The 20,387-nt window shown below is 41.8% G+C and overlaps 1 protein-coding gene across 1 annotated transcript in view; it reads right to left on the minus strand.

Moving 5' to 3' along the window:
- Positions 1 to 20,387, minus strand: part of LOC106590196 (cadherin-7) — a 120,916-nt gene that overhangs the window by 66,459 nt on the left and 34,070 nt on the right. The window contains exon 3 of the mRNA XM_014180938.3: positions 3,428 to 3,722. Within this exon, the coding sequence (XP_014036413.1) occupies positions 3,428 to 3,722 (295 nt within the window). The remainder of the gene's footprint in view (positions 1 to 3,427; positions 3,723 to 20,387) is intronic.

Raw genomic sequence — 20,387 nt, forward strand, 5'->3', positions numbered from 1 at the left:
GTCTTAGTCGTGGCAGGTTATATTACAACATAAAAAAAAACAAGGTCAATCAATGCCACTATGTTAGAATGCTGTGCTATGGTATTCACAATTCTTATCACTACACAGTTGCAGTAAGCTAAAACTAATTTAGGTTATCCCTCAATAATGGTTCTGATGTGGTTCTTTCAGATGTCTATTTTGTGTTTTCTGTGGTGTAACTGTACTGATACCCAGGCTAGAGGAAATTGGTTGCGAAACACTGTAATATTTATAGCAGTCAAGGTCACAAATAAGAATAGCCAGCCTTCAAGAGTGGTTGTCCAAAACGGATAAACATCCTCACATCAGAATATATTACACGGTTCCTCTCGATGCAGCTGTCATGTGCCTGTCTGTGTCACTTCACTTTTTGTCTGTCTTCATTTGTGTGATTGATCAATTTCTCATATTTTCATTTATTTTCAGTGAATCGGGACAAAACAGGGGTTCCTAATCAAGTCTGCATCTCAGGGTGAGCGATTGTCATCTGACAGTAATGAAAATAAATGTAGCAGCATGTCTAATTTGAATGGCCGACAGGTATTCATCAAAGCTTTACAGACACAAGACTGGATCCAACTGCCACCATGAATACTCATCTCCAAGTAAACATGATCCAAGTATCCAAATATCCAAACTGTAAGCTATATGTTTTACACTGTTATGGCTTGTACCTTTTTATACTTCGTTGAACAAAATGTGTATGAGACAGAAGATAAGTATTGACTTCTCTTCTACTTAACATATGCTAAAGAATTACCATTAGAGTAAACTTTCAACAGCCAAGCGTAAAAAGTCCAAAAGGTAAGCGTACTGTACGTTAGTGCAACATGCTGACAAAGGTAACATAATCGGCAAAGTATGAGAGTGGTAAGAAATGTTTGTAGCAACTCTGTTCCTCTCTAATACAAAACAGATTTGTGTGTGGGTATGACTGATGATTAGATATTACAAAAGCAATATTCAAAACCTGCAGTTTAAGCTCACCAACTTTGCAACTCCTTGATGAGTATTCAACATTGGTGCCCATGATTAAGTTGATTATATTCCTGCATGTTCACACCTGCTCCCGTCCGCTTGAGATAAGCAGGGATTGTTGCACGGAGACTAGTTCAACTTTATTTGTAATTGGCGTGTGAAAATGAATGACAAAATCCGAAGAAAGACAAATCCGTAATGGCCCTGCTGTGCCCAGGATATGCCTATAGGTACCGGTAGGTGCCAATGCTCTGATCCATACAATCTCACTGAGCCACACTGGTACTGTAATCAATGGGCTCCATAATTCCATCTTACATTTCCTTTGGCTTTCCCCAAATCTCAAATCACAGGGAAATAATCATTTGAAATGAACTGTCTTCCTAGTTTTTATCCATGTCACCTGAAACCAAAGCACCCCTTTCGTTTCCTCTTCCGGAATTAACTGACTATTCCATCCTTGATCTTGGAAGCTCATGAATTAGACAAGAACAATGACAGGTGGATAAAGGAGTGGGGGGTGGTACATTTCTACGAGGCGGTGGCCTTGGCCTGACATTACATTCCCTAAGCCCTCCATCAGCTCCCGGGGAACGTCTGTTCCCACGGGGGGCCAGTACGGAGAAAAAAAGAAAAAAAAATGAAGAAAAAAAATGTATGAAATGTATGCATTCACTACTGTAAGTCGCTCTGGATAAGAGCGTCTGTTAAATGACTAAAATGTAAAAAATGTAAAATGTCTCTCTGACGTGTAGACCTGAGACCTGTGCCTTGGCTGCTCAGAGGTTGTCACACAGCCAAATGTCTTCAAGCCCCTATCATTTGACATCCCGAGGCGTGATTAAGACAAAGTATTCCTAGATCCCCGGGCCATAAGGGCTACCATGTGTACCAACTACCATCTAATTGCTTTAATTAATTAAATTCATGATTTCCTCTAAATTGAACCAATTCATTACAGGTAGCCGGTCTACGCCCCTTAATGATTTAAACACATCTATGAAGGAGTTATGGAGGACAATAGGTGCCTGGCCCACTCCTGTACTATAAATCTATAAATAGCCCTGAGCAGATATTTACAAAGAGCGGGATGTATAATTCACACGCTGTTCTAACAACTTCAGATGAAGACCATGGTGATGTAAATAAGCCAGAGAGTGTGGCCCGGCCTATTGGTGTTCGGAGCGCTTCTTTTACTGCAGATGTAGTGCTCAGTTGCTCTACCTCTCTTATCTCCCGTTGGACATGAGCAAAGCACTGCATTGGCCTGGAAAATACTCCTATCACTGCCAGTAAACGCCTAGCATAGGCTCCATTTTGACTTTACACCAAACAGTCTCTCCATGTATCCACTTGTTTGCATCTCTGCCTATCAGCCTGAGGAAGATACAACACGTAGATGCAATGTTCTGCTGTCTCTGGGTCTACATGATAAGAATATTGAGGTTGGTGTGTTTGTGCCTGTCATATCACTTAACCCTGAAGATTGGGAGACATTGTCTGCCACTTGGCGTGTGGAGCCTCTTATTCCTCTCCCTGGCAGATTGTCACATGAATTTTAAATGGAGGCTTAATCCACATTTCCCATTCCGACAGGATTGGCTCACGGTGTCCCCAGGCACTGTGCGGTAAGCTTTTGTTTCCGTGGCGAAGCACCTCGCGAGGTGCTCCGTTACATGTCCTGTTGGATTTGAATAATCTGCCATCTCTGAACTCGCTAGATTCATTGCTCAACATTGGGGTTTCGGGTCTGTTTGTATAAGCAGATATTTCACTGCTTTCATCGTTCAAACTAAGCAATGATCTTTTTTGGGGGGGGGCTCATGAGGTTCTTCCCTATTTTAGGTATAAAACCGCATCTAAACAATGTACAATTTGGAACAATGGGAACCACTTAAAGGAACTAACCAGTTGTAGTAATTACTTTGTAAAAGGTCAGATTAGATTTTGGAGCTTTTAAAACCACAGTGTTTTGAAAATGCAACAGTTAATGAAAACACTACAAAGAAAACCTCTGTGTGTGGAAAAGGACCCTCTTCAGTTGTGGCTATGACAATCATGCACAGTTTGACAGACAAATGAATGCAACAGATTCAGTTCCATGTTTATAATAAAGCGTAGACTGTGTTCATTAATATAGATGAAGTGACAGAGATGAGAGACAGAGAGAGATAAATGTAGGATATTGCAGATTGTGGTGGGTAAATGCGATAGAGAGAGAGACAGAGACAGATAGAAATAGAGAGAGAGCGAGAGAGAGAGGGCGAGAAAGAGGGAGAGAGAGAGAGAATCAGAGGCAGATTACAGGCAGACATACAGACATCAAAATCAAAATCACATACAGGCTGACAGATAGACAGACAGAGACGAGGACAGAGGACTGGGGACAAACAAACAGAGAGAGAGAGAGGCTGAGAAAGAGGCTTACCCAGTGCTGACATCTCTGGTACCCCGGCCATGTAGGGTCCATCCAGAAACTTCGGCTCGTTGTCATTGATGTCCTGGACCTTGACAACAAACTCTGACCTGGGCTCAACAGGGATGTTAGTGAGCCGGTCCACGGCCTGGGCCTGCAGGGTGTAATAGGCCTGCTCCTCCCGGTCCAGACGCTTAGTGGCGTGGATGTCCCCCGTGTTCTCGTCGATGGTGAAGATGGAGGTGGAGCCCTCCCCGGAGAGCACGTACTTCACTTTGCCGTCCCCTTTGTCTACGTCCGAGTGGAGCTGTAATTGGAGACCAGAGATAATGTCAGTCAGTAGAAATGAGATGTTCAAAAGGATTGGTGACTTATAAAAACAAATCCAATGATATACCATTATGATCGATCCATTATGTACCTCTGTTAAATTTCAAATAGGTTCAACGTTTTTCCTGGGCAGAAACATTGTGCTGAATAAACACACACCAAAACAAATAATAAGTGAACAACGTGCACATTGTTTGTAAAACAGGATACCAGAAGTCTCAAAGCTCTGTGAGCATGGCTGTATGCAATATAAATGCTTTCTAACAAGCAGTCTGGTGGGAATATGGAGAGTGTTGCATAGTGTTAGCACAATTCTGTAGGATATGAAGCCCAGACCTGCCCAGGGATTACAGTGTAGTTACATTTGAAGCAGGGTTATTTCCCAAGCACTTCACTTCAAGAAAACAACAACAACTTCATTTGGACCCATAGGGCTCTGGTCAAAAGTAGTGGACAATGTAGGGAATAGGGTGTCATTTAGGATGCAACAAAGGTTTTACAGATCCATGTTGTATCCCAGCGGGCGTCTGGCAGTATCATTTTTGTTTCAAAGTCAATAGGTGTATCAAATGATTGCCTGAATATCGCCGCGGGCTTAATGTATGTTTTATATATCCAATAGAGCCTCAGACGGACACCAAATGTATTTTATTAATGGATTCCATCAGGCTGTTGATGAATGGCATGTCTGGGGCATAATGATGGTATTGGTTGCATGGGCATGCCTCAGCATGCGCCTCTTGACACTCCAATAGGGAAGCCGTTTGTTTATTCACCATCCCCTGCTGTCAGGGGCAAACTTGAGGTAAATTGTCAACTGCAGTGGCGAGTCAACATTTAATCTTGAGCAAGCCATCGACGGCGGTGTGTTCTGGTAAATACCACAGACAGGAAGGACAAAGCTGACAGCCCACAAAGCATGTAACTGAAGGTCAGGGGTCAACTGACTGCAGTATGTAGTCGCTCTCAAAACTGGGTTGTTAGCTTTACGCTTGGCTTTTTTTGCCCAATGGGCTTCAAGTGTTTCACTTTGAATCTATTCAGAAGTGAGTATATTACATAAAATATGTGTGCCACAGTAGGTCCTATTAAAAAGTGTATCCCTGTAGAATACCACTTCCTTCCTTTAATCGAACCTGTTTTTTAACCGTCATTGCTCATTTTCAGGTGTTATTTCAAACTTCTACTGTTATTATGTAGAACTTTAATTGAGCACCATAGTTGCTTCTCTTGCAAAAATGTAAATATCCTCCTATCTTTGCCTCCTTTGAGATGAACAGAACCCAGTATGCTCCACAGCCCAGTACAGCAGTGTAACTTAAAAACACACTGCTGGCAGCGCCACAGCGAGAGTACGATAGGGTGAGCGGAACAGAGCAGAAAAACTCCAGTGAAATCAATGCTGACACTTATCGCCACTTTGTATGCAGACAGTCCTCCTGGGGCAATCACATTTGCTTTGTGTTTACTTGTTTACCTCGGAGCGTTAAAAAGACTGCAATTGGCCAAACTTTAAGAAAAAACAGCGTCACCATGGCCATATCTCACCTGTTATTATACACATTACGATGTATGGCACATTTCCATCACAATCGCTAAGAGGCTGTTTGGTTTTGAATGGTTCTGGTGCTGCTTAATGGAGTTTTAATCTTTGCTGTATTGTTCAGTCACAGTGTGTTAGCACTGTTATTATTACGCTGGCCATGTCTCTTTTCTTCCTCCCTGTTTGACTGACGTACTTTGTAGAAAACGACAAAGACGACTGGAAGCCTTAGAAGAAGAAAATAAGATATATTTTTTTATAAAGAAATAAATGAAATCCCAGATACATGTTTCAAGCTTTGTATTTCCCCCTCTCTCTCAGGAGGAGAGAGAGAGAGTTTTATTCTATTTAACGGACTGTGTACACACAGTTTTGAGTCAGGCGCAAATACAAATTACATACCCAGAAGCACCCTGTGAGCAACACTGGCTCTGGTACACCGAAACAGCCTATTGGCTACTGCTGCTGCTAAGGAGCGCCGCGGTTTGAACAGTTGAGTTTAATGGGGTTTCCACGAGGGCAGTAACATGGTTCACAAATAGGCCAAAATAAAACCTGTAAAGAAACACCATTGGTTGATCTGGCTGTGTTTTATGCTTATGGGCTACTGTAATACACTTATTTATGTTGTGAGGAAGTAAAGAAGGAAGTATATGCTGTAAAAAAAATGCTGCCTTAGTTGTAGGCTACCAAATCAAACTAGGTGCTGAAATGTATCAAAAGTGTATAATTATCAGGGGACAGTCCTTACAACATTGTTTTCTTACATTAGTAGGACTGTACAGTATAAGGAAGATGTTATTAAGTGCAGTATTATGCTCTAGCTTATTTTGTCAATACATTATTGCAACAATAATGCAACTGCTTCTGCCGGTGCAATGCCTAAAACAATATATGAAGCCCAACGGGGGTTTGATTGTGAAGTACAACATGTTATACTACCAAACATAATACTCAGGGTGAAGAAAAACTGTGAAGTGTAAAGGAAAGGGAGAGAGGTCCTTTTGCACCACAAAAGGAGCTAAAAACGCAGGCGAGAGAGCATCAATGCACACTCCAGCTCTTGCTGTGCTGAGCTTTTCATTTATTCACTTCACCCCTGGTTCTGGTGAGTAGCCATGGTGATCCCTGCCTCTGCTCTGAGAAGGCCTCAGTGTGTTCACCCACCACCCTACCACCCCCCCCCCCCCTCAAATCGGGCGGGGGGGGGGGGGGGTGGAGAGAGACCATGATCCTCTCTAGTTCCCTTTGCCTTTGTTCGGGAGTAGCTATGTAGTTACTATGCCTCTGCTTAGAAGCGCACGCACTCACACCACACGTACACCTGTAAACAAAACACATACATGTTGAAAAACACATAATTACTGCATGAACAATCTCATTACAATCATTTCGCAGCTAACATCTGCTTCATTAGCAGTGTACCTGTATATACAGTAAATATATACACCTAAAGGAAACATTTATATCAGCCAGTGAAGAACTGGTATAGGACGGTAATTAACAAAAACATGTCATGTAAAAGCTAGACTATGCATTCATTTAGGTACCATTCTGGGTCCTTAGACTTGTATGTGTAATGAAGGAGCACTGGGAGCACCAATAAGCTCTGGGAAAAGGGGAGCCGATACTGGAATTAGTGTTTCATTATAATTTCTTATTTACTCTGTAAGTGCCAAATCCTTAGATGTAATTGGAATTCATTTATAGGTACTCATTGCATTGTTTGTTCATTGGATGTGTCTCCAATTAGGTTTAACCATGTTTAAAAAAAAAACAATCTGAAAAGCAACTATCAACCACCCAAAAACCCTAGAAAAAGAAAGCAATCTACCAGGGGTAACAGGTTGCTATAGCATCTTTGAACAACAGCAAGCTCGTGTAAATTGTAACTAAACAGCATGGAGCATACCACGGTGTTGGTGCGACTGTATTTACCAATGACTGTATATACTGCATGAATGGACAAAGCCTTCGATCAAACCATCTATCATGTGACACCATTCATTCCTATGTGAAGACTCAACAGTACATTGAAGCCAAATGAAGTCGGGTAAGTTGGCGTCTCATGGAGACATAACATGAGTAGTTGGCAACTCAATTAATCTTAGAACTTGTTCTGTGTGCGATTTTAAAATAATTGGTTCAAGGGCATATATCTGGTGTATTAGAAGCAATAATTGGTACCATGATTGTCTTCAAAAATGTTTTCTTTACACGAAGATTGACCATGAAGATTGCCATTTTTCCATTCACTATAATGGGGATCCTGTTTTCTGCTAACAATGCCTGCAGTACGACGGTCGGCCTTGAACTTCCGTGGCATCAATCAAATCAAATTGTATCTGTCACATCCTTCGTAAACATCAGGTGTAGACTAACAGTGAAATGCCTACTTATAGGTCTTTTTCCAACAATGCAGAGTTAAAGAAAAAAAATGTAACAAAACATTTCAAAAGTGACAAGAGGAATAAATATACAGTAACGAATTACAATAACAAGTAAAAATACCATGGCTACAGTGCCTTCAGAAAGTATTCACAATCCTTGACTTTTTCCACATGTTGTTGTGTTACAGCCTGAATTTAAAATCAATTAAATTGAGAGGTTTTTGTCACTGGGCTACATACAATACCCCATAATGCCAAAATGAAATTCTGTTTTTTTAAATGATATGCTGAAATGTCTTGAGCCAATAAGTATTCAACCCCTTCGTTATGTCAAGCCTAAATAAGTTCAGGAGTAAACATTTTCATAACAACTCACATAATTAGTGGACTCACTATGTGTGCAATAATAATGGTTAACATGATTGATTTGTGAATGACTACCTCATCTCTGTACCCCAGACGTACAATTATCTGTAAAGTCCCTCAGTCGAGGAAGTGAATTTCAGACACAGATTCAACATCGAAGACCAGGGAGGTTTTCCAATGCCTCGCAAAGAAGGGCACCTATTGGTAGATGGGTAAAAATGTTAAAAGCAGACATTGAATATCCCTTCAAGCATGGTGAAGTTACTAATTACACTTTGGATGGTGTATCAATACACCCAGTCACAATAAAGTGACAGGGGTCCTTCCTAACTCAGTTGCCGGAGAGGAAGGAAACCAGTCAGGGAATTCACCATGAGGCCAACGGTGAAATTAAAACAGTTACAGAGTTTAATGGCTGTGATAGGAGAAAACTGAAGATGGATCAACCACATTGTAGGTACTTCACAATACTAACCTAATTGAAAGATTAAAAAGAAGGAAGCCTGTACAGAATAAAAATATTCCAAAAATGTGGAAAGCAATTCACTTTTTGTCCTGAATGGACAAAAAGTGAATTGCTTGGGGCAAATACAAAAAAAAAAAAAAGTGGAAAGTGTTATGCTTGGGGCAAATACAAAAGAACACATTATTTTGTACCACTCTCAATATTATCAAGCATAGCGGTGGCATGCTTGTAATCTTTAAGGACTGAAGCTAAGCACAGGCAAAGCCCATAGGAAAACCTGGTACAGTCTGCTTTCCACCAGAAAATGGGAGATGAATTTACCTTTCAGCAAGACAATAACATAAAACACAAGGCCAAATCTACACTGGAGTTGTTTACCAAGAAGATAGTGAATGTTCCTGAGTGGTTGGTTACAGTTTTGACTTAAATCTATTTGAAAATCTATGGCAAGACCTGAAAATGTTTGTCTAGTAATAATCAACAATCAATTTGATAGAGCTTGAAGAATTTTGAAAAGAATAACGGGCAAATGTGCACAATCCAGGTGTGGAAAGCTCTTAGAGAATTACCCAGAAAGACTGACAGATGAAGTCGCTGCCAAAGGTACATCTAGAAACTATTGACTCAGGGGTGTGAATAATTAGGTACAGTTGAAGCCGGAAGTTTACATAAACCTTAGCCAAATACATTTAAACTCAGGTTTTCACAATTCCTGACATTTAATCCAAGTAAAGATTCCCTGTCTTAGGTCAGTTAAGATCACCACTTAATTTTAAGAATGTGAAATGTCTGAATAAAAGTGGAGAGAATGATTTATTTCAGCTTTTATTTATTTCATCACATTCCTAGTGGGTCAGAAGATTATATACACTCAATTAGTATTTGTAGCATTGCCTTTAAATTGTTTAACTTGGGTCAAACGTTTCGGGTAGCCTTCCACAAGCTTCCCACAATAAGTTGGGTGAATTTTGGCCCATTCCTCCTGACAGAGCTGGTGTAACTGAGTCAGGTTTGCAGGGCTCCTTGCTCGCACACGCTTTTTCAGTTCTGCCCACAAATGTTCTATAGGATTGAGGTCAGGGCTTTCTGATGGCCACTCCAATACCTTGACTTTGTTGTCCTTAAGCCATTTTGCCACAACTTTGGAAGTATGCTTGGGGTCATTGTCCATTTTTAACTTCCTGACGGACGTCTTGAGATGCTGCTTCAATATAGCCACATAATTTTGCTTCCTCATGATGCCATCTATTTTGTGAAGTGCACCAGTCCCTCCTGCAGCAAAGCACCCCCACAACATGATGCTGCCACCCCCGTGCTTCACGGTTGGGATGGTTTTCTTCGGTTTGCAAGCCTCCCCCTTTTTCCTCCAAACATAACAATGGTCATTATGGCCAAACAGTTCTATCTTTGTTTCATCAGACCAGAGACAATTTCTCCAGAAAGTACGATCTTTGTCCCCACGTGCAGTTGCAAACCGTAGTCTGGCTTTTTTATGGCGGTTTTGGAGCAGTGGCTTCTTCCTTGCTGAGCGGCCTTTCAGGTTATGTCAATATAGGACTTGTTTTACTGTGGATACAGATACTTTTGTACCTGTTTCCTCCAGCATCTTCACAAGGTCCTTTGCTGTTGTTCTGGGATTGATTTGCACTTTTCGCACCAAAGCACGTTCATCTATAGGAGACAGAACGCGTCTCATTCCTGAGCGGAATGACGGCTGCGCTGTCCCATGGTGTTTATACTTGTGTACTATTGTTTGTACATTTGTGGAGAGGTTGAAAATGAGTTTTAATAACTCCAACCTAAGTGTATGTAAACTTCCAACTTCAACTGTAAATAAGATACACTACATGACCAAAAGTATATGGACACCTGCTCGTCGAACATTCATTCCAAAATCATAGGCATTAATATGGAGTTGGTCACCCCTTTGCTGCTATAACAGTCTCCACTCTTCTGGGAAGGCTTTGCACTAGATGTCGGAACATTGCTGCGGTGACTTGCTTCTATGCAGCCACAAGTGCATTAGTGAGGTCAGGCACTGATGTTGGGTGATTAGGCCTGGCTCGCAGTCGTCGTTCCAATTCCTCCCAAAGGTGTTCGATGGGGTTGAGGTCAGGGCTCTGTGCTGGCCAGTCAAGTTTTTCCACACCGATCTCAACAAACCATTTCTGTATGGACCTCGCTTTGTGCACAGGAGCATTGTCATGCTGAAACAGGAAAGGGCATTCCCAAAATTGTTCCCACAAAGTTGGAAGCACAGAATCATCTGGAATGTCATTGTATGCTGTAGCATTAAGCTTTCCCTTCACTGGAACTAAGGGGCCGAGCCTGAACCATGAAAAACAGCCCCAGACCATTATTCCTCCACCACCAAACTTTACAGTTGGCACTATGCATTGGGGATGGTATCATTCTCCAGGCATCCTCCAAACCAAGATTTGTCCTTTGGACTGCCAGATGGTGAAGCGTGATTCATCACGCCAGAGAATGCAATTTTTACTCGCAACGTGCTTCAGCACTTGGATGTTGCATTCTGTGAGCTTGTGTGGCCTACCACTTCGCGGCTGACCCATTGTTGCTCCTAGACATTTCAACTTCACAATGACAGCACTTGCAGTTGACCGGGACAGCTCTTACGGGGCAGAAATTTGACGAACTGACTTCTTGAAAAGGTGGCTTCTATGACATTTACATTTACGTAATTTAGCAGACGATGACGGTGCCACATTGAAAGTCACTGAGCTCTTCTTTAAAGCTATTACACTGCCAATGTTTGTCAATGGAGATTGCAGGGCTGTGTACTCGATTTTATACACCTGTCAGCAACGGATGTGGCTGAAATAGCGAAATCCACTAATTAGAAGGGGTTTCCACATACTTTTGTATATATCGTGTATTTCTGTAAATGTGCTAACATTTTTTAAAACATGTTTTTACTTTGTCATTTTGAGGTATTGTGTGTAGATGGGTGATAAAAATAAAGTTTGATCCATTTTGAATTCAGGTTGTAACAAAACAAAATGTGAAATAAGTCAATGGGTAAGAATACTTTCTGAAGGCACTGTATATACAGGGAGTACCAGTATTGAGTCATTGTGCAGGGGTAAGAGGTAATTGAGGTAGATGTACACTACCGGTCAAATGTTTTAGAACACCTACTCACTCAAGGGTTTTTCTTTATTTTCACTATTATTCCAGAATGCAAATAACAGTAAAGACATCAAAACTATGAAATAACACATAATGAGATTCTTCAAATAGCCACCCTTTGCCTCGACGACAGCTCTGCACACTCTTGGCATTCTCTCAACCAGATTCACCTGGAATGCTTTTCTAACAGTCTTGAAGGAGTTCACACATATGCTGAGCACTTGTTGACTGCTTTTCCTTCACTCTGTGGTCCGACTCATCAAAAAGCATCTCAGGTTGGTTGAGGTCGGGGTCATCTGATGCAGCACTCCATCACTCTCCTTCTTGGTAAAATAGCCCTTACACAGCCTGCAGGTGTGTTGGGTTATTGTCTTGTTGAAAAACAAATGATAGTCCCACTAAGCGCAAACCAGATGGGATGGTGTATCGCTGCAGAATGCTGTGGTAGCCATGCTGATTAAGTGTGCCTTGAATTCTAAATAAATCACATACAGTGTCACCAGCAAAGCACCCCCACACCATAACACCTCCTCCTCCATGCTTTATGGTGGGAACCACACATGCAGAGATCATCCATTTACCCACACCGCGTCTCACAAAGACACGGCGGTTGGAACCAAAAATCTCCAATTTGGACTCCAGACCGAAGGACAAATTTCCACCGGTATAATGTCCATTGCTCATGTTTCTTGGCCCAAGCAAGTCTCTTATTCTTATTGGTGTCATTTAGTAGTGGTTTCTTTGCAGCAATTCGACCATGAAGGCCTGATTCACACAGTCTCCTCTGAACAGTTGATGTTGAGGTTTCTGTTACTTGAACTCTGTGAAGCATTTATTTGGGCTGCAATTTCTGAGGCTGGTAACTCCAATGAACTTATCCTCTGCAGCAGAGTCTGGGTCTTCTATTCCTGTGGCGGTCCTCATGAGAGCCAGTTTCATCATAGCGCTTGATGGTTTTTGCGACTGCACTTGAAGAAATGTTCAAAGTTCGTGAAATGTTCCGTATTTACTGACCTTCATGTCTTAAAGTAATGGTGGACTGTTGTTTCTCTTTGCTTATTTGAGCTCTTCTTGCCATAATATGGACTTGGTCTTTTACCAAATAGGGCTATCTTCTGTATACCCCCCTACCTTGTCACAACACAACTGATTGGCTCAAACGCATTAAGAAGGAAATAAATTCCGCAAATGAACTTCTAACAAGGCACACCTGTTAATTGAAATGCATTACAGGTTACTACCTCATGAAGCTGGTTGAGAGAATGCCAAGATTGTGTAAATCTGTCATCAAGGCAAAGGGTGGCTATCTGAAGAATCTCAAATATAAAATACATTTTGATTTGTTTAACACTTTTTTGGTTACTACATGATTCCATACAGTATGTGTTATTTCATAGTTTTGACGTTTTCACTGTTATTCTACAATTTAGAAAATAGTAAAAATCAAGAAAAAATGTGTAGGTGTTCTAAAACTTTGACCGGTAGTGTACATATACTGTAGCTATAGGGGTGACTAGGCAACAGGATAGATAATAGACAGTAGCAGCAGCGTGTGGTGTGTGTGAGTGTGTATGTGCGTGTTTGGGTGTCAGTGTAAGTATGTGTGAGTGTGTGGGTAGAGTCCAGTGTGTGTGCATGGAGCAAGCGCAAGATAGTGCAAAAATAAGGTCAATGCAGGTAGTCTGGGTAGACATTTTATTAGCTATTTAGCAGTCTTGTTTAGCAGTGTTATGGCTTGGGGGTAGAAGATGTTCAGGGTCCTGTTGGTTCCAGACCTGGTGCAGTGGTACAGCTTGCCATGCGGTAGCAGAGAGAACAGTCTATGGCTTGGGTGACTGGAATCTTTGACTATTTCTTTTGCCTTCCTTTGACACCGCCTGGTATAGAGGTCCTTGATGGCGGTCGGGTGCCTTGCAACAATTGTGCAGCTGTGGAACCTTTTCAGGATCTGAGGGCCCATGCCAAATGTTTTCAGCCTCCTTAGGGGGAAGAGGAGCTGTCATGCCCTCTTCACAACTGTGTGGGCATGTGTGGATCATGTTAATTCCTCATTGATGTGGACACCGAGGAACATAAAGCTCTCGACGCACTCCACTACGGCCCCAACAATGTGGATGGGGGTGTGCTCGCCCCTTTGTCTCCTGTAGTCCACGATCAGCTCCTTTGTCTTGCTGATGTTAAGGTTGTTGTACTGGCACCACACTGCCAGGTCTCTGAACTCTTCCCTATAGGCTGTCTCATTGTTGTCAGTGATCTGTCCTACAATCATTGTGTCGTCAACAGATTTGATGATGGTGTTGGAGTCATGCTCAGCCATGCAGTCGTGGATGAACAAGGAGTAGAGTAGAGGACTAAGCACACACCCCTAAGAGGCCTCCGTGTTGATGGTCAGTCGTTGTTGGCCTACCCTCATGGCTTGGGGACGTCTCATCAAGAAGTCCAGGAAATCCAGGATACAGTTGCAGAGGGAGGTGTTCAGTCCTGAGCTTGGTGATGAGCTTGGATGGGACTATGGTGTTGAATGCTGATCTGTAGTCAATGAACAGCATTATTACATAGGTATTCCTTTTGTCCAGGTGGGTGAGGGCAGTGTGGAGTGCAATAGAGATTTCATCATCTGTGATTCTGTTGGGGCGGTTTGCGAATTGAAGTGGATCCAGGGTGTCTGTGTTGATGTGATCCATGACCAGCCTTTCAAAGCATTTCATGGTTATAGATGTGACAGTTACAGGGCGATAGTCATTTAGGCAGGTTATCTTGGAGTTCTTGGGCACGGGGACTATAGTGGTCTGCTTGAAACAAGTTTGTATTACAGACCGGGTCAGGGATAGGTTGAAAATGTCAAAGAAGACACTTGCCAACTGGTCAACGCATGCTCTGAGTACGCATCCTGGTATTCCATCTGTTGCGAATGTTAACCTGTTTAAAGATATTACTCACATTGGCTACTGGGAGCTAGATTACACAGTAGTCTGGAACAACGGGTGCTCTCATATATGGTTCAGTGTTGCTTGGCTCGAAGTGAGCATACTGTTGAAGGTTTTTAGATCATACTGATGATCCATTGTATGGTCATACTATGGATCATTTAGCTATTTGAGACATTTTTTATAACACCTTTAGGTATAAAAAAAAATCTCTATATATATATTTGGCCTTTACTACTAAAGCCCATAGAAACACATTCTATAACTCATTCATAAACGGCAAAAAGGACAGTCAAAAAATATATCATAAGAAACAAGGTTTTGAAGTGTCTGTCCTAAATCAAGGAGATTTAAATAAAATTCATGTTTATTCACATATTTAACTCTTTTTTTGGGGTAAGCACAAAACTACCTTCATACTTTCCATTAGTTTGCAGCCCAAATGGTTTAGACGCTACCAAACAGAAGTTCATGCATCGACAGTACCGACTTCAGAGGAGTCTCCTGACACATTTGGGGAGGTCGTAGAGCAAAACAGAGAACACCATTGTGTTCGAGAGAGTCTCCCCTTACCATAGAGTGATCATAATACACTGAACAAAAATATAAATGCAAAATGCAACAATTTCAAAGTTTTACAGAGTTATAGTTCAGATAAGGGAATCAGTCAGACTAAATACATTCAGTAGACACTAATCTATGGATATCACATGACTGGAAATACAGATATGCATCCGTTGGTCACAAATACCTTAAAAGAAAGGTAGGGGCGGGGATCAGAAAACCAGTCAGTATCTGGTGTGAGAACCAATTTCCTCATGTATCGTGACACATCTCCTTCACATAGAGTTGATCAGGCTGTTGACTGTGGCCTGTGGAATGTTGTCCCACTCCTCTTTAATGGCTTTGTGAAGTTACTGGATATTGGCGGGAACTGGAACATGCTGTCCTACACGTCTATCCAGAGCAACCCAAACATGCTCAATGGGCGACATGTCTGGTGAGTAGGCAGGCCATGGAAAAATTAGGACATTTTCAGCTTCTAGGAGTTGTGTACAGATCATGGCGACATGGGGCTATGCATTATCATCCTGAAACATGAGGTGATGGCGGTGGATCTCGTCATATCTCTGTGCATTCAAATTGCCATTGATGAAATGCAATTGTATTCGTTGTCTGTAGCTTATGCCTGCCCATACCATAATCCCACCGCAACCACGGTGCACTCTGTTCTCAACTTTGACATCAGCAAACCGCCAGCCCACACGGCGCCATCTACCCTGTATAGTTGAAACCAGGATTCATCTGTGAAGAGCGCTCTTCTCCAGCATGCTAGTGGCCATCGAAGGTGAGCATTTCCCCACTGAAGTCAGTTACAATGCCAAACTACAGCCAGGTCAAGACCCTGGTAAGGACAGCGAGCACCTAGATGAGCTTCCCTGAAATGGTTTCTGACAGTTTGTGCAGAAATTCTTCGGTTGTGCAAACCCACAGTTTCATCAGCTGCCCGGGTGGTTGGTCTCAGACAATCCCGCAGGTGCAGATTGTCTGAGGTAAATAGATAGCTATGAAAAATGTAGATGAAAACTCTCTTGGTAAATAGTATTGTCTGCAGCTCATTATGAGTTATTCTAACTCAGGCAAGCAAAAACTCGATACACTTCCTTAACATTAGAGATCGCGCACCAGCTGTTGTTAACAAAGAGACACAACCCTCCTCTTTGTCTTGACGATGCATATAAATATCAGCGAGATGTACAGTATATCCATGTCATCGTTCAGCCACAACTCTGAGAAACATAGGATATTACAGTTTTTCAGGTCCCGTTGATTGGATAGCTCATTCAGTTTTTTCTCCAGCTATTGCAGGTTCGCCAATAGAACAGAAGGCAATGGCGGTCTATTTGCTTATCGACGTAGTCTCGTCAGGAGGCCGCCTCACCTGCCTCTATTTTGCCGCCGCTTCCTCTTTTGAAATTAGGGGATTAGGGCCTGGTCCAGAGTAAGCAGAACTTCCAGAGCTGCCGACTCGATGAAGAGGACATTTTCGTACAAATCAAGGTTAGTTAGTTATAGGAAATGATGGCGGAGACATTATGTAAAAAACATTTTAAGATCTGTGTAAAAAAACCACACAAAATAGCAGAAATCATCAAGAGCCACTGCACGCCATCATCCTGTATTCGATGAGAGGGGGCAGTCGTTCCCCCCTGGTATTTACACATCAATATCTGGGTGACAGGGAGCAATGTGGGCTTTCTCTCTAATGTTGACTGATCATCCTATAGAATCTCATGGTAAATTAGCTTAATACCATAATAAAGTGACATGTCATAGGAGACAATCAGGTAAGGTTATACGAGATGTCAAAATGTGCCAGAATGGTGCGGCCAGGTGCTGGCCATATCCATCACTGTGGTAACATCAAGGTTATCATGGGGAACACATTGCCCTGTGATATATAAAGCAAATGAACGAAAGTGCTATTAGGTCGCTGTTTCAGAGACGTGTCGTTTGTCTTGAGCTCTTTGAGGCGGTCACTAACTAAATAGGGGGTTCAAATAATATTTGAAACCATTTCAAATACTGTATCTGGGCGTAATTGAGCTTGCCTGGCGCAACTGAACCAAAAATGTAAAATAGTATTACAACCTGTCTGCTGCCAAAACACTACAGGATATGAGCAGGTGGTTTTATTTCCAACTAATTTACAGCTAATCTGTCTGTTTCCCCTATCATGACTGAATGGTGGCAAATACTGATTTGACTCTCAAATCAAATTACTTGGTGTGAGGAGAGAAATATTGAAAGCTTTATAGAGGATCTAGGAGAGTGTCTCTTGCTTGGTTGTAAGGGTGTATAGGAGATAACGTTTCCCTTTTTAGATTCAGCCCAATTTAAAAATTACACAGAGACAGACTCGGCGAGGATAAAGCAAGCCTCGCTGCTCTCTGGCTGCGCACATGAGCGAATCATCTTTCCATCAAAGTCAGAAATGATTTTCGGAATTCTGCCTTTCTTCAACGTCAGGGAGACTTCATATCTGCACCTGCCCGCCAAGTCATCCTAATGCCTCAGAAAGCAATCCCAATTACCACAGTGGAAGAAAATTGGATGGGAACAACTAGAACATTCTCCACCTTAATTAGAGCGCCTACATCTTACTCTACCAACCCATTAACATTAGCATGATTAAAAGCGTCGGTAGTATATGAGACGAGTTGCCCACTTACCCAAAGGCCAGAGGATTAGCCAACAACACCATATGAATCAGCCAAACATTTTGCGACAGAAATTACCGCATAAAAACAAAGCCCAGGGTTTTGAATTAGCTATATGTCACCAGGTCTAGCTGTTAATCTCATTAGTATGAATGGTTTGTTGGATTTTTGGTGATGTGTGTGTCAAGCTCACTGTTTGGCTCAACTCAGTTCTACCTAATGCACTTCAACTCTATGACACCACACTGCTGCTGTTGGGGCTAGCATGGAGGCTAGTCAATGTAAGGAAATTATATAAATGCAAATTCTATCTTCTTGTATTGTATTTCCGACTCATGGAATATGCATGTCCGCTCCCTTGCGGTGTCATTGGAGGGTTTCTTTTAGTACAAAGTGACTGTCAGTGAGCTGTGAGCTGTCAGTGGTGGGCTGTATTACTTCCCAGAGGAAAAAAAGGTCACCCAGAGATTGTATCTAAGGAGCCTGTTAGTGGGGAAAAGAGCTTTGATTCCCTCCCCCATAATTCTTTGAAAGGGGGATGCCTATTCATGCTACCATTCTGTGTGCTATGCATCTCTGGGTTGGGTGGGGTGGGGGGGATAAAAGAGAAAAGCGAAAAAGCTGTCCTGATTACCAGCTTGATGACTTTCATCTGAGTCGATGACAAATTGCCACGGTGGCAAGACTGACAAAACGGGAGGGGGGGGGGGAGCACTAGATTAAAAGGCCTGGGAGGTACTCCTGCGTGTCTTTAATTAACAAACACATGTCAAGGGCGACTCCAAAGAGAGCCTGATGATGCCAAAGTGAATAACATGAGCAATTTGATTAAATGTAATTTCTGTATTTGAAGGTTGTTGGACGACCAATAGAGAGGGGACTGTACTAGGTACATAAGTACACACACACAAACACACACACACAATCACACACTAGTATTCTTTTGAACTTAACCACATGAATTGGGGTACTTAGAGTACTATATAGATAGAGAACATAGAACCGTATAGTCCCAAGATCTCTAAATATTGTGTGTACATTATTGATTGTTGATTATTGATTGTCATTATTGATTGTTGATGAATCTGATCTGAAGCATTTGTGATTTTAATAAATATTTTATTGTCATAAATGTGAAATGAATATACATCCCACTGGTCTACTAGGGGTTAAACTGGAAAAATATTATTGCTCAAGTTTGTTTACACTTGTTGTCACAAACACACTCAAGCCCTCTCGAATACTAAAGTGTTTAAATAGTAGAGCTTGACACACATTATTTTGATTAAAAACCTGTTGGTTTAAGGGTGCTTATCACTTCAAGCACTTTCAAGTGGCCACTCCACAAAGATGATATCAATAGTTCTTACTTAGGCCGTATTCACTAAATATACTTGGATGGAGAATGTCAAAGAGGTCCTGGTGAGAGAGGTCAGCAGAAAACTGGGTCACCATCCTAAATGGCACCCTATTCCCTATATAGTGCATTATGTTTGACCAGGAACCATATACATCGGGAATAGGGCAGGGCCGGCTCCAGATATGTGCGACATAAGCTGTCGCTTAGGGCCCCACATCCCAAAAGGAACTCAGTTGGGGTTTCGACTTACTGTTGTGAGAGTTAGAATAGTAGAATACACAAGGTGCAAGTTTGAAATTTGGTTGTGCATCAGCAATTTTTCTTTTGTTATGTCAGTCACTGACATCACTCAATTACCCATGTCAGTTAACACTTTTTTAAGTGGTATATTAGTCTAGCCCGCTAGCTAAATGTGTAGTAATCATGGCCGAATACCGACTAGTCACGCAGGGCGCTGACCTCCAAATTACAGAGGGCCCTAATCACCCAATGGCAAAAATGGGTAGAATTGAAGGAAATTTGTTATACAAATATAACTTTTTTTCTCCACCCCATGGCAAAAATGTGCAGAACTGCAGAAAACGTACAGTTGAAGTCGGAAGTTTACATTCACTTAGGTTGGAGTCATTAAAACTCGTTTTTCAACCACTCCACAAATTTCTTGTTAACAAACTATAGTTTTGGCAAGTTGGTTAGGACATCTACTTTGTGCATGACACAAGTAATTTTTCCAACAATTATTTACAGACAGATTATTTCACTTATAATTCACTGTATCACAATTCCAGTGGGTCAGAACGTGTCTCCTTCCTGAGTGGTATGACGGCTGCGTGGTCCCATGGTGTTTATACTTGCATACTATTGTTTGTACAGATGAACCTGGTACCTTCAGGCATTTAGAAATTGCTCCCAAGGATGAACCAGATTTGTGGAGATCTACAATGTTTTTTCTGAGACCTTGCCTGATTTCTTTTGATTTTCCCATGATGTCAAGCAAAGAGGCACTGAGTTTGAAGGTAGGCCTTGAAATTAATCCACAGGTACACCGCCAATTGACTCAAATTATGTCAATTGGCCTAACAGAAACTTCTAAAGCCATGACATAATTTTCTGGAATTTTCCAAGCTGTTTAAATGCATAGTCATCTTAGTGTATGTAAACTTCTGACCCACTGGAATTGTGATGCAGTGAATTCTAAGTGAAATAATCTGACTGTAAA

The sequence above is a fragment of the Salmo salar genome, chromosome 29 (genome assembly GCF_965601325.2).
Source record: "Salmo salar chromosome 29, fSalSal1, whole genome shotgun sequence".
In the NCBI taxonomy this organism is placed as follows: Eukaryota; Metazoa; Chordata; class Actinopteri; order Salmoniformes; family Salmonidae; genus Salmo; species Salmo salar.